Source organism: Pempheris klunzingeri, chromosome 4, assembly GCF_042242105.1.
Source record: "Pempheris klunzingeri isolate RE-2024b chromosome 4, fPemKlu1.hap1, whole genome shotgun sequence".
Lineage (NCBI taxonomy): Eukaryota > Metazoa > Chordata > Actinopteri > Acropomatiformes > Pempheridae > Pempheris > Pempheris klunzingeri.
Window position 1 is genome coordinate 8,329,773 of NC_092015.1, and position 14,416 is coordinate 8,344,188.

At 37.5% G+C, this 14,416-nt stretch overlaps 3 protein-coding genes across 3 annotated transcripts; all 3 read left to right on the forward strand.

The window, feature by feature from the left end:
* Positions 1 to 1,450: 1,450 nt before the first annotated feature.
* LOC139200413 (odorant receptor 131-2-like) lies at positions 1,451 to 2,353 on the forward strand. Its single transcript, XM_070829710.1, has one exon. The coding sequence runs from the start codon at positions 1,451 to 1,453 to the stop codon at positions 2,351 to 2,353; it is 903 nt and encodes a 300-aa protein (XP_070685811.1).
* A 2,210-nt stretch (positions 2,354 to 4,563) lies between these two features.
* LOC139200414 (odorant receptor 131-2-like) lies at positions 4,564 to 5,487 on the forward strand. Its single transcript, XM_070829711.1, has one exon. It carries the CDS (start codon positions 4,564 to 4,566, stop codon positions 5,485 to 5,487), a length of 924 nt encoding a protein of 307 aa, XP_070685812.1.
* A 4,462-nt stretch (positions 5,488 to 9,949) lies between these two features.
* Positions 9,950 to 10,873, forward strand: LOC139200424 (odorant receptor 131-2-like). The gene has a single exon (XM_070829722.1). It carries the CDS (start codon positions 9,950 to 9,952, stop codon positions 10,871 to 10,873), a length of 924 nt encoding a protein of 307 aa, XP_070685823.1.
* Positions 10,874 to 14,416: the final 3,543 nt, after the last annotated feature.

Here is a 14,416-nt window from a genome sequence, read left to right on the forward strand (position 1 = left end):
TACTTGTTAAAAGGGGGATTGCACTAACAATAAATAACTACTATGCCTCATACCTCATGTCTGTGCAATTACTGTCAAAGTTCCCTTAACAATGACTGAAATGTATGTTTGGACAGAAAAAGAACGCACCACACCCCTTACCACTTTGCAAAGCATACAGAAAATGTACACTCACACAACAGTGAATGACACTTGCTGTCACATTTAAAATGACCTGCGTATTGAGGGTGTAGAGAAAAAATGTTTGATAAAATAATGAAATGTTATAAGTGAAGATTATTCATTGCACTTAGGTCAAATATGTTTTGAGGAATGATTTTCCAACTGAAACATAACAAAATACAGTCATTTAAAAAGAGAGAGAAAGAATTGAACATACCTGTAATTTACATACACATGATAATGTTTTAACAATGTGGTATTTCAAATTATTTTATTGTTATATACATAACTATGATTGCATTTCTATTTAAAGGGACGGTTTGCATCCTTTGAAGTTGGGTTGTATGAGGTTCATAGTCAGTGTATTTCTCACAGTAGATTGCGGTCAGCACACCCTCATCTTGGAGCAGCAGGCAGGAGTCCCGGCATAGAAATACAAAACATTATACTGCTGTGGATGAAGTCAGAAAAAAAAGTATTTTAGCCACCTTCCAATCTGAGTTTAAAACACCGAGGTCACTCAATAACACAAGCAAACTAAATGAATGTGGCAGCAGTAGATTTGAAATTCCTGAGTTCTGTGAGGTAAAATTGCAGAGACTCCTGCCTGTTCCTTTAAACTGGAGACCTGCTGACCACAATCTGCTCTAAGTAATACACTAACTATGGAGAGAAACCTCATGCAACCCAACTTCAAATAATCTGAACTATCTCTTTAAGCATTTAGACTCAAAACTGTTTGCATTATTCCATCATTGTTCATTTGAGGTGACAACTTTTAATTTTTTTTGTCATTCATGTTATGTAATATTGGTTATAGACCACTGTAGCATTAAAAACTAGCCACAATACATATTTGATCTGTATTTAAATTTCGAAGTCTATTATATACTGTACATGGCCGTGTTACACATTCATGAGGTGCCACTGCATTAATGGTGGACACTAACAGAAAGAGTCAATGACGACACTGCGGTGAGAAAAGTCTCATTTGCTGTTACTATGCTCGTACTCTAGTCACTCCTATAAAGTCTTCATGCACAGACCCCTCTCAGAAACACCGCAGAGGCTTCAACAGACAACATCTCTCTTGTCTCTGGACATGTGTGCCACAAGGCTGCAGGGAGGATTTGGTCAATTGCTTTCAATGAATCAGCATCTTAACACCACAGAAAAGCTTGACCTCAAGCTTGTTAAGACTGATTATTTCTTTTGACAGATATATTTAATAATAACAATTTAACACTCTGCAGTAACTCAACTACATTTGCATTTATTCAGAAAAGAGATGGCAGATAACAGCTCACTGGTTGGTGGTGAGTTCTTATTGCGGCAGATCGATAGGGTCATTATTGTGCAGCTCCTGGTGATGATTTTTAGTTGTATCAACGTTTTGCTCATCGTAACCTTTTTTGAAAAAGAGTGTTTCTACACAACTGCACGTTACATGTTCTTTGCTGTTACATTACTGTCTGATAGCTTGATGTTAATCTTGTCTGATATCCTGCTCATTTTTAATTATTTTCAAATTACCATGCAAGTGTGGATATGTATCATTATCTCTGTTGTGGTACTTCTGTATCTTATAGTCACACCAGTTACTCTGACAGTAATGACCCTGGAGTGCTATGTTGCCATTTGCATGCCCCTGCAGCATGGAGAGCTGTGCTCCCAGCGCAGCGCTCTGCAGTGTATCCTCATCATTCATGGCCTCAGCTCTGGACCCTGCATTGTTGTTCTGTCCACCTTCTTTGCATCAGCTTCTCTAAGCCTTTATGAACAATACAGGATTTGCTCTGCGCAGATATTCATTTTGCACAGATGGCAGAATCATCTTAGGTCAGCTGTACATCAGTTTTACTTTTTGATCATGTGTATTATCATCATATTCTCCTATGTTAAAATAATGAAAGTGGCCAAAGCTGCATCAGCAGAAAAAACAAAGTCAACAAGGAAAGGTCTGAGAACAGTAATTCTTCATGCTTTCCAGTTGCTGCTCTGTCTCATCCAGCTGTGGTGCCCATTGATAGAAAATGCTGTACTTCAGATTAATTTCATGTTATTTAATGATGTCAGGTACTTTAACTACATATTGTTCAGTGTTGCACCTAAATGTCTGAGTCCTCTTATTTATGGCCTCAGGGACGAACATTTTTTTTATGCACTAAAAAAACATGCTTTCTTTGGCTAGTATAAAAGAAATATTTGATAAGGTAGATAAATAATTTTACAACAGAAATACTGCAAAATTTAAAACAAAAATCTGCTATGTCTGCAGTTCACTTTTGCATAAGCAGTTTTCCGAATTTTCAAACTCATCACAATTTTTTTATTCTTGCATTATTGTTTATTTGAGGCCAATACATTTTTTGGGGTGTTTTGTGTCCTGCCTTATGATGTTATATGTAATACTGATTATAGACACTTGTAACACTCAAACCAAGAAACAAAATTGATGTACTTGTTAAAAGGGGGATTGCACTAACAATAAATAACTACTATGCCTCATACCTCATGTCTGTGCAATTACTGTCAAAGTTCCCTTAACAATGACTGAAATGTATGTTTGGACAGAAAAAGAACACACCACACCCCTTACCACTTTGCAAAGCATACAGAAAATGTACACTCACACAACAGTGAATGACACTTGCTGTCACATTTAAAATGACCTGCGTATTGAGGGTGTAGAGAAAAAATGTTTGATAAAATAATGAAATGTTATAAGTGAAGATTATTCATTGCACTTAGGTCAAATATGTTTTGAGGAATGATTTTCCAACTGAAACATAACAAAATACAGTCATTTAAAAAGAGAGAGAAAGAATTGAACATACCTGTAATTTACATACACATGATAATGTTTTAACAATGTGGTATTTCAAATTATTTTATTGTTATATACATAACTATGATTGCATTTCTATTTAAAGGGACGGTTTGCATCCTTTGAAGTTGGGTTGTATGAGGTTCATAGTCAGTGTATTTCTCACAGTAGATTGCGGTCAGCACACAGACAACTTTTAATTTTTTTTGTCATTCATGTTATGTAATATTGGTTATAGACCACTGTAGCATTAAAAACTAGCCACAATACATATTTGATCTGTATTTAAATTTCAAAGTCAATAAAATAAAACAATTTTAAACATAGGGCTTGGCGCTGGCTTATTCTTTGCCAAATACATCCGTCCACATCATAGCATTTAGACACAAGAAATGAGCACAGTCTTTGGGAGAAATAACAAAAAGGCACTGCTTCTCTCCAACCTCCACTGTGCGGATGTGAAAGTGCTGTTGAGTAATTAGATTTACTCCACCTCTCATTATCAATCATCAAACTTGTAATCCATGATATCTTGCAGCATGATCAGAATAAATACAGTAAATAAAAATCTGAAGGACATGATACCATAAAAGTGGAATGTTGGCTGGTAAATTTAGGAGAACACAAAGGCAGCAAGAGGTGAGCGGTGTGGCAGCTCACCATCGGCCCTGTGTGGTCAGATTAATGGGCCTTTAGCTGTTTTTAGCTTCTACTCTACCACTACAAGGAATGAGCTCAAATGTACCCCAAAACTAAACTAAATCAAAAACTTGGTTGGTCTCCTGTGTTATTGAGAATTAGTTTCTCTTCTGCACTTTTATTTCCTCTGATGCGTTTGGGGCAAATTACTACTTTCTACTGCAATGTAACTATTTTATATAAGTCTGTATTTTATGACATTTTAAAAATCTTATTTTATGTTGATTTTATTCTGTTTCATTACCTTTTTATTTTTTTATTTATTTTATTTTTGTTTTGAAGGTCATTCAAATGTTTTTCTTTGTCTGTTTAAAATGTAATAAATAAAGTTGTGAGAATGCTGCTTTGACGCTGAGCAGAATGTGTGAATTCAAAAAAATGTTCAACATTTTGTTGAAAAGTTGTTAAACGTTTAAAGTTGCTATAGTTTTAATACATCTGTGAATTTTTTTGCTATAAGAACTTAAAAAGTGGAATCTATTATATACTGTACATCGCATTCATGAGGTGCCACTGCATTAATGGTGGACACTAACAGAAAGAGTCAATGACGACACTGCGGTGAGAAAAGTCTCATTTGCTGTTACTATGCTCGTCCTCTAGTCACTCCTATAAAGTCTTCAAGCACAGACCCCTCTCAGAAACACCGCAGAGGCTTCAACAGACAACATCTCTCTTGTCTCTGGACATGTGTGCCACAAGGCTGCAGGGAGGATTTGGTCAATTGCTTTCAATGAATCAGCATCTTAACACCACAGAAAAGCTTGACCTCAAGTTTTGTTAAGATTGATCATTTCTTTTGACAGATATATTTAATAATAACAATTTAACACTCTGCAGTAACTCAACTACATTTTCATTTGTTCAGAAAAGAGATGGAAGATAACAGCTCACTGGTTGGTGGTGAGTTCTTATTGCGGCAGATCAATGACCGGTTCATAATTGTGCAGCTCCTGGTGATGATTTTTAGTTGTATCAACGTTTTGCTCATCGTAACCTTTTTTGAAAAAGAGTGTTTCTACACAACTGCACGTTACATGTTCTTTGCTGTTACATTACTGTCTGATAGCTTGATGTTAATCTTGTCTGATATCCTGCTCATTTTTAATTATTTTCAAATTACCATGCAAGTGTGGATATGTATCATTATCTCTGTTGTGGTACTTCTGTATCTTATAGTCACACCAGTTACTCTGACAGTAATGACCCTGGAGCGCTATGTTGCCATTTGCATGCCCCTGCAGCATGGAGAGCTGTGCTCCCAGCGCAGCGCTCTGCAGTGTATCCTCATCATTCATGGCCTCAGCTCTGTACCCTGCTTTGTTGTTCTGTCCACCTTCTTTGCATCAGCTTCTCTAAGCCTTTATGAACAATACAGGATTTGCTCTGTGCAGATATTCATTTTGCACAGATGGCAGAATCATCTTAGGTCAGCTGTACATCAGTTTTACTTTTTGATCATGTGTATTATCATCATATTCTGCTATGTTAAAATAATGAAAGTGGCCAAAGCTGCATCAGCAGAGAATAAAACATCAACAAGGAAAGGTCTGAGAACAGTAATTATTCATGCTTTCCAGCTGCTGCTCTGTCTCATCCAGCTGTGGTGCCCATTGATAGAAAATGCTGTACTTCAGATTAATTTAAGGTTATTTATTGATGTCAGATACTTTAACTACATATTGTTCAGTGTTGCTCCAAAATGTCTGAGTCCTCTGATTTATGGCCTCAGGGATGAAACATTTTGTCATGCACTAAAAAAACGTGCCTTCTTTGGCCTGTATAAAATTAATATTTGATAAGGTAGATAAATAATTTTCCAACAGGAACATTGCAAAATGCAGTCATGAAAATAATAGAAATTCTAGTATGTCTGCAATTCAGTTTTTCATAAGCAGTTTAACACATTTTCATAAGCATATCTCTGACTGTTATTTAAACAAGAATTCAAACTCATCACTTTTTTGTATTCTTGTATCATTGTTCATTTAACGTAACTATGTTTTTAAGCTTTTTTCTGCCCTTCATGATAAATTACAAAAATATTGATTATAGACACTTAACATAACAGTCAAACCAAACAAATCTCATACTTAAAACGGGGACTGTGCTCACAATAAATAACTGTTATGCCTCAATTATGTTGTTTATGCTGTTAATATTAAAGTTGAAGTTGTTGTTTGCGTCCTTTCACAAACAATGACTGAAATGTATGTTCAGTACTTTTTGAACTTTTTGAAAAGACGTATACCGAGAAAAATCCTTCAATCCATCCACCCTCACACACTCACAGCACCACTCCCGTCTTACAAATTTGCAAAACATGCAGAAAAGGTAAACACATGCAACAGTGAATGACATCCCATTGTCATATTTAAACTGCAAACTGACGTGTTGGTAAAATGATAAACATTGTCACACATGGCGTAATTTTGTTTAGTCAGTAGTAAAACAGTTTTGCTTCTTAACATTTGAATTACCACATATTCTCCTTAATACCCTTTAGTGGTGGAGTGGTTTCATACCCTCATCAGGAGGATTTGGTAAATTGTTGTACATAAATCATCTTCTTATTGCCACAAAGAAGCCTGACCTTAACTATTTTGTGATAAGATTCACATTTATTTGACAGACACCTAAAATAATGATAATTTAACACTTTGTAAAACCTCAACAACTTGTGTTTAGAAAAGTGATGGCTGATAACATCTCACTGGCCGGTGATGAGTTCACAAGCACTGTGGGACAGTGCTTTCTTTGTGTTGTATAAAAGACATAGTTGACAAGGAAGATTAATAATTGTTCAACACATAAATGACAAAATGTATGTCTGGAAGTCACTCATACATGAGAACATTTTAAGAATGTTTTATTTCTACTATTGGTTATTGGCATAACTTTGATTGCACTGCTATTCAAAGGGATGGTTTGCACTATTTGAAGTGGGGTTGTATGAGGTATTTGTCCATAGTGTATTACTCACAGTAGATTGAGATCAATAATATCATACTGCTAATCTTTTAGTCACACTCCTGTTGCTAGTGCTATAGTCACTGCTAGTACGTTGGTTGCTGATTGTGTTGTCTCTCTCTCTCTCTCTCTCTCTCTCTCTCTGTCCAACCTCCACCCAACGCGGACCCTGACAGAAGCCGCCCACATTGAGCCTGGGTCTGTTCGAGGTTTCTTCTCGTTAAAGGGGAGTTTTTCCTGCCACTGTTGCTCAATATAATATCTGATGCTTGCTCATGTGGGAATTCTTGAATCCTTAATTTTGAATTCCTGAATCGTTGGGTCTCTCTCTAATTAAAGAGTTTGGTCTAGACCTGCTCTATATGTAAAGCGTCTTGAGATAACGCTGTTGTGAATTGGCGCTATATAAATAAAGATTGATTGATTGACTGATTGATTGCAGTCAGCACGCCCCCAGTTTGGAGGAGCAGGCCGGGTGTCCTTACACAGATATAAAGCAATGTGCTGCTGTGAATGAGATCAGCAGAAAAACATATTTTAGGCAAAAAAGGCCTTAAAACAAAAATCAATGTACACTTTACTATATTAAGAACATTTTTATCACTTTTCATTGCTGTCACACAGCCCTTTCAGCGGGTAACATCTGTCTTTTTTATGTTGTTTATAGACCCTTGTATCATTCAAACCTACCAACAAATATGCCATACCCGTTAAAAGAGGGAGTGTACTAAATAACTGCTATGCTCCATAGTTGTTGTCTGTACTGTTCATATTAAAGGGGCTGTGAGTGATATCATTTTGGCTAGCTTCATGTCTGCTTGTGCAGATGAGCCCTCCCCTCCCTGCTCCAAATGCCAAAACCCCTCACCCTCCTTCATATGAAAATGAAGCGGTGTTCCCCCCAGCATTTCACAGTATCAGGCACAGCAGAAATGAGGAGCAGCAGATTATTTACCTTTAACCACTAAGTGCAATAACGTCAAACATTGGTATTAAATGTAGCCGACTAGTGATCGACTGACATCGCGGACTAATGATACATTTAACCCACAGATTGTATGATAGAAGTGGATGTAGCTTTTAGGGCTGATGAGTGAGGCCAATGTGGATGTACCTTCCAATGACCAGCAGGGGGCGACTCCACTGGCTCCAAAAATAAGTCTGATCGTATAGAAGTCCATGAGAAAGTAATCCAAATTCTCACTTGATTTATTACCTCAGTAGACATTTTCCTAATGAGTTTATGGTCTAAATCACTACTTTCAAGTCTTGTTCAATACAGCATTTTTTAAATTACGGTCTTGTTTTAGAACAGAAATTGTACAAAATAAAAAAAAAAAAAAAAAATCTACTAAGTCTGCAGTTCTCTTTTGTATAAGCAGTTACAAATGTTAAAACTCATCCTTTCTTGCAGTATTTTTCTTTTGAGGTCATTTCTTGCGCCCTTTATGTTACGTTACATGTAATACTGATTATAAACACTTATAACACTCAAACCTAAAAAAAAAGTTGACATACTTGTTAAAAGGGGGACTGTACTAAAAATAGATAACTGCCTCATATATGTTGTCTAGGCAATATGTTATAGACATAAATTTGATTGCATTGCACCCAACCTCTATGCCCTCGCAGCAAGCTCTCCAGCCTTTGTTTTGGCACTCTGCAACTAGGTCTGAGTATCTTGTGCTCATTGAACTCGTCAATCCTGTTTTCCCTCGGTACACTGAGTTCCATTATAACCACTTGCTACGTGTGTGTTGATGTTAAGACCAAATCTGGGCAGACCGAAGTGGTCTCAGTTTCCTCTGGGAATTTCAGTTGTCTTTCCAGGTCAACTTGGAGGTACCACTCTCAAACCTTGGTGAGCAGCTCTGTGGAAACACCACAGTTTTGCCTTTTCCCCAGATCTAATGAAGGCAATGGATTGGTTGGGGGTATGGTTCTCCTTTTTGTAGATCTGGTTTGCTGTGGAGATTGCATCTGCCACAGACCTTAATACGTGGTCGTGGCGCCAGTGGCATCACCCTTCCCCCAACGCCTTAGGGCAGCAGCTGAGGATGTGTTCCAGGGTCCCCCTCTTCAGACATAGTTGGCTTTCTGTTTTATCTGTATTTAACTGTAAGAAATTATGTGACGTCCAACAATGTAAAGTATCCAGGTTTGAAGCTTGTTAGACTTAAATGACACATAAAGCTGAGTGTCATCTGCATAACAGTGGGAGGCAATAGTCTTTAATTGACGAATGATATGACCAAGTGGTAGCATATGCAAACTAAACAAAATAGGGCCAAGGACTGAACCTTGTGGGATCCCCCTCAACGTAGTTGCAGATGAAGAGACAAAATCATCAATAGCCACCCTGAAGGATCTCTTTTTTAGGTAAGTGGAACATTATCTGTTACTACTTCCATTTATGCCAACCCAATACTTAAATCTGTCCAGCAAAATGGTATGATCGACAGTGTCAAAGACGAGGTCACCAAAAAAAGTCACACAATAACACAAGCAAACTAACTGAACAAAGCAGCAGTAGATTTGCAACTCCTGAGTCCTGTGAGGTAAAAGTGCCGGGACTTCTGCCTGTTCTTCTGAACTCTTGCAACCCAACTTCAAATGATCTAAACTACAGGAAAATGTAAAACTGGAAAGTTTACTAGTAAATATAGGTGAGTACGGAGGTAGCAAGACATGTGTTGTGTGGCAGGTTACCGTCAGCCCTGTGTAATCACATTAATGGACCTTAAGAGTTTTTGAGATTATAACTGTGTTTTGAGTGATGCTTAGTTACTATATCTTAAAAATAAGTGAAATTTCTTGGTATAAGAACTTAAAAAGTGGAGCCTTTTACATACTGTACATCACAATGTTACACAGTATTTTGCCACTGCATTAATGGTGGCTTGTTTACATTCACCTATAGATAGATCATCTATAGAAAGGCACTGAAGGAGACAGAAAGAGTCAATGACGACACTGCGGTGAGAAAAGTCTCATTTGCTGTTACTATGCTCGTACTCTAGTCACTCCTATAAAGTCTTCAAGCACAGACCCCTCTCAGAAACACCGCAGAGGCTTCAACAGACAACATCTCTCTTGTCTCTGGACATGTGTGCCACAAGGCTGCAGGGAGGATTTGGTCAATTGCTTTCAATGAATCAGCATCTTAACACCACAGAAAAGCTTGACCTCAAGCTTGTTAAGATTGATTATTTCTTTTGACAGATATATTTAATAATAACAATTTAACACTCTGCAGTAACTCAACTACATTTGCATTTATTCAGAAAAGAGATGGCAGATAACAGCTCACTGGTTGGTGGTGAGTTCTTACTGCGGCAGATCAATGACCGGTTCATAATTGTGCAGCTCCTGGTAATGATTTTTATTTGTATCAACGTTTTGCTCATCGTAACCTTTTTTGAAAAAGAGTGTTTCTACACAACTGCACGTTACATGTTCTTTGCTGTTACATTACTGTCTGATAGCTTGATGTTAATCTTGTCTGATATCCTGCTCATTTTGAATTATTTTCAAATTACCATGCAAGTGTGGATATGTATCATTATCTCTGTTGTGGCACTTCTGTATCTTATAGTCACACCAGTTACTCTGACAGTAATGACCCTGGAGCGCTATGTTGCCATTTGCATGCCCCTGCAGCATGGAGAGCTGTGCTCCCAGCGCAGCGCTCTGCAGTGCATCCTCATCATTCATGGCCTCAGCTCTGTACTCTGCATTGTTGTTCTGTCCACCTTCTTTGCATCAGCTTCTCTAAGCCTTTATGAACAATACAGGATTTGCTCTGTGGAGATATTCATTTTGCACAAATGGCAGGCTCATCTTAGGTCAGCTATAAGTCAGTTTTACTTTTTGATCATGTGTATTATCATCATATTCTCCTATGTTAAAATAATGAAAGTGGCCAAAGCTGCATCAGCAGAGAATAAAACGTCAACAAGGAAAGGTCTGAGAACAGTAATTCTTCATGCTTTCCAGCTGCTGCTCTGTCTCATCCAGCTGTGGTGCCCATTGATAGAAAATGCTGTACTTCAGATTAATTTAAGGTTATTTATTGATGTCAGATACTTTAACTACATATTGTTCAGTGTTGCTCCAAAATGTCTGAGTCCTCTGATTTATGGCCTCAGGGATGAAACATTTTGTCATGCACTAAAAAAACGTGCCTTCTTTGGCCTGTATAAAATTAATATTTGATAAGGTAGATAAATAATTTTCCAACAGGAACATTGCAAAATGCAGTCATGAAAATAATAGAAATTCTAGTATGTCTGCAATTCAGTTTTTCATAAGCAGTTTAACACATTTTCATAAGCATATCTCTGACTGTTATTTAAACAAGAATTCAAACTCATTACTTTTTTGTATTCTTGTATCATTGTTCATTTAACGTAACTATGTTTTTAAGCTTTTTTCTGCCCTTCATGATAAATTACAAAAATATTGATTATAGACACTTAACATAACAGTCAAACCAAACAAATCTCATACTTAAAAGGGGGACTGTGCTCACAATAAATAACTGTTATGCCTCAATTATGTTGTTTATGCTGTTAATATTAAAGTTGAAGTTGTTGTTTGCGTCCTTTCACAAACAATGACTGAAATGTATGTTCAGTACTTTTTTAAAAGACGTATACCGAGAAAAATCCTTCATCCACCCTCACACACTCACAGCACCACTCCCGTCTTACAAATTTGCAAAACATGCAGAAAATGTAAACACATGCAACAGTGAATGACATCCCATTGTCATATTTAAACTGCAAACTGACGTGTTGGTAAAATGATAAACATTGTCACACATGGCGTAATTTTGTTTAGTCAGTAGTAAAACAGTTTTGCTTCTTAACATTTGAATCACCACATATTCTCCTTAATACCCTTTAGTGGTGGAGTGGTTTCATACCCTCATCAGGAGGATTTGGTAAATTGTTGTACATAAATCATCTTCTTATTGCCACAAAGAAGCCTGACCTTAACTATTTTGTGATAAGATTCACATTTATTTGACAGACACCTAAAATAATGATAATTTAACACTTTGTAAAACCTCAACAGCTTGTGGTTAGAAAAGTGATGGCTGATAACATCTCACTGGCCGGTGATGAGTTCACAAGCACTGTGGGACAGTGCTTTCTTTGTGTTGTATAAAAGACATAATTGACAAGGAAGATTAATAATTGTTCAACACATAAATGACAAAATGTATGTCTGGAAGTCACTTATACATGAGAACGTTTTAAGAATGCTTTATTTCTACTATTGGTTATTGGCATAACTTTGATTGCACTGCTATTCAAAGGGATGGTTTGCACTATTTGAAGTGGGGTTGTATGAGGTATTTGTCCATAGTGTATTACTCACAGTAGATTGAGATCAATAATATCATACTGCTAATCTTTTAGTCACACTCCTGTTGCTAGTGCTATAGTCACTGCTAGTACGTTGGTTGCTGATTGTGTTGTCTCTCTCTCTCTCTCTCTCTCTCTCTGTCCAACCTCCACCCAACGCGGACCCTGACAGAAGCCGCCCACATTGAGCCTGGGTCTGTTCAAGGTTTCTTCTCGTTAAAGGGGAGTTTTTCCTGCCACTGTTGCTCAATATAATATCTGATGCTTGCTCATGAATAAGGATTTCTTCTTGAATCCTTAATTTTGAATTCCTGAATCGTTGGGTCTCTCTCTAATTAAAGAGTTTGGTCTAGACCTGCTCTATATGTAAAGCGTCTTGAGATAACGCTGTTGTGAATTGGCACTATATAAATAAAGATTGATTGATTGACTGATTGACTGCAGTCAGCACGCCCCCAGTTTGGAGGAGCAGGCCGGGTGACCTGACACAGATATAAAGCAATGTGCTGCTGTGAATGAGATCAGTAGAAAAACATATTTTAGGCAAAAAAGGCCTTAAAACAAAAATCAATGTACACTTTACTATATTAAGAACATTTTTATCACTTTTCATTGCTGTCACACAGCCCTTTCAGCAGGTAACATCTGTCTTTTTTTTATGTTGTTTATAGACCCTTGTATCATTCAAACCTACCAACAAATATGCCATACCCGTTAAAAGAGGGAGTGTACTAAATAACTGCTATGCTCCATAGTTGTTGTCTGTACTGTTCATATTAAAGGGGCTGTGAGTGATATCATTTTGGCTAGCTTCATGTCTGCTCGTGCAGATGAGCCCTCCCCTCCCTGCTCCAAATGCCAAAACCCCTCACCCTCCTTCATATGAAAATGAAGCGGTGTTCCCCCCAGCATTTCACAGTATCAGGCACAGCAGAAATGAGGAGCAGCAGATTATTTACCTTTAACCACTAAGTGCAATAACGTCAAACATTGGTATTAAATGTAGCCGACTAGTGATCGACTGACATCGCGGACTAATGATACATTTAACCCACAGATTGTATGATAGAAGTGGATGTAGCTTTTAGGGCTGATGAGCGAGGCCAATGTGGATGTGCCTTCCAATGACCAGCAGGGGGCGACTCCACTGGCTCCAAAAATAAGTCTGATCGTATAGAAGTCCATGAGAAAGTAATCCAAATTCTCACTTGATTTATTACCTCAGTAGACATTTTCCTAGTGAGTTCATGGTCTAAATCACTACTTTCAAGTCTTGTTCAATACAGCATTTTTTAAATTACGGTCTTGTTTTAGAACAGAAATTGTACAAAATAAAAAAAAAAATCTACTAAGTCTGCAGTTCTCTTTTGTATAAGCAGTTACAAATGTTAAAACTCATCCTTTCTTGCAGTATTTTTCTTTTGAGGTCATTTCTTGCGCCCTTTATGTTACCTTACATGTAATACTGATTATAAACACTTGTAACACTCAAACCTAAAAAAAAAGTTGACATACTTGTTAAAAGGGGGACTGTACTAAAAATAGATAACTGCCTCATATATGTTGTCTAGGCAATATGTTATAGATTATATATAGATTATATATAGATTATAAATTTGATTGCATTGCACCCAACCTCTGTGCCCTCGCAGCAAGTTCTCCAGCCTTTGTTTTGGCACTCTGCAACTAGGTCTGAGTATCTTGTGCTCATTGACCTCGTCAATCCTGTCTTCCCTCGGTACACTGAGTTCCATTATAACCACTTGCTACGTGTGTGTTGATGTTAAGACCAAATCTGGGCAGACCGAAGTGGTCTCAGTTTCCTCTGGGAATTTCAGTTGTCTTTCCAGGTCAACTTGGAGGTACCACTCTCAAACCTTGGTGAGCAGCTGAGGATGTGTTCCAGGGTCCCCCTCTTCAGACATAGTGGGCTTTCTGTTTTATCTGTATTTAACTGTAAGAAATTATGTGACGTCCAACAATGTAAAGTATCCAGGTTTGAAGCTTGTTAGACTTAAATGACACATAAAGCTGAGTGTCATCTGCATAACAGTGGGAGGCAATAGTCTTTAATTGATGAATAATATGATCAAGTGGTAGCATATGCAAACTAAACAAAATAGGGCCAAGGACTGAACCTTGTGGGATCCCCCTCAACATAGTTGCAGATGAAGAGACAAAATCATCAATAGCCACCCTGAAGGATCTCTTTTTTAGGTAAGTGGAACATTATCTGTTACTACTTCCATTTATGCCAACCCAATACTTAAATCTGTCCAGCAAAATGGTATGATCGACAGTGTCAAAGACGAGGTCACCAAAAAAAGTCACACAATAACACAAGCAAACTAACTGAACAAAGCAGCAGTAGATTTGCAACTCCTGA

Excerpts from the sequence above, each read along its gene's own strand:
- LOC139200414 (XM_070829711.1), top strand. The coding sequence starts at position 4,564 with ATGGAAGATAACAGCTCACTGGTTGGTGGTGAGTTCTTATTGCGGCAG.
- LOC139200413 (XM_070829710.1), top strand. The coding sequence starts at position 1,451 with ATGGCAGATAACAGCTCACTGGTTGGTGGTGAGTTCTTATTGCGGCAG.
- LOC139200424 (XM_070829722.1), top strand. The coding sequence starts at position 9,950 with ATGGCAGATAACAGCTCACTGGTTGGTGGTGAGTTCTTACTGCGGCAG.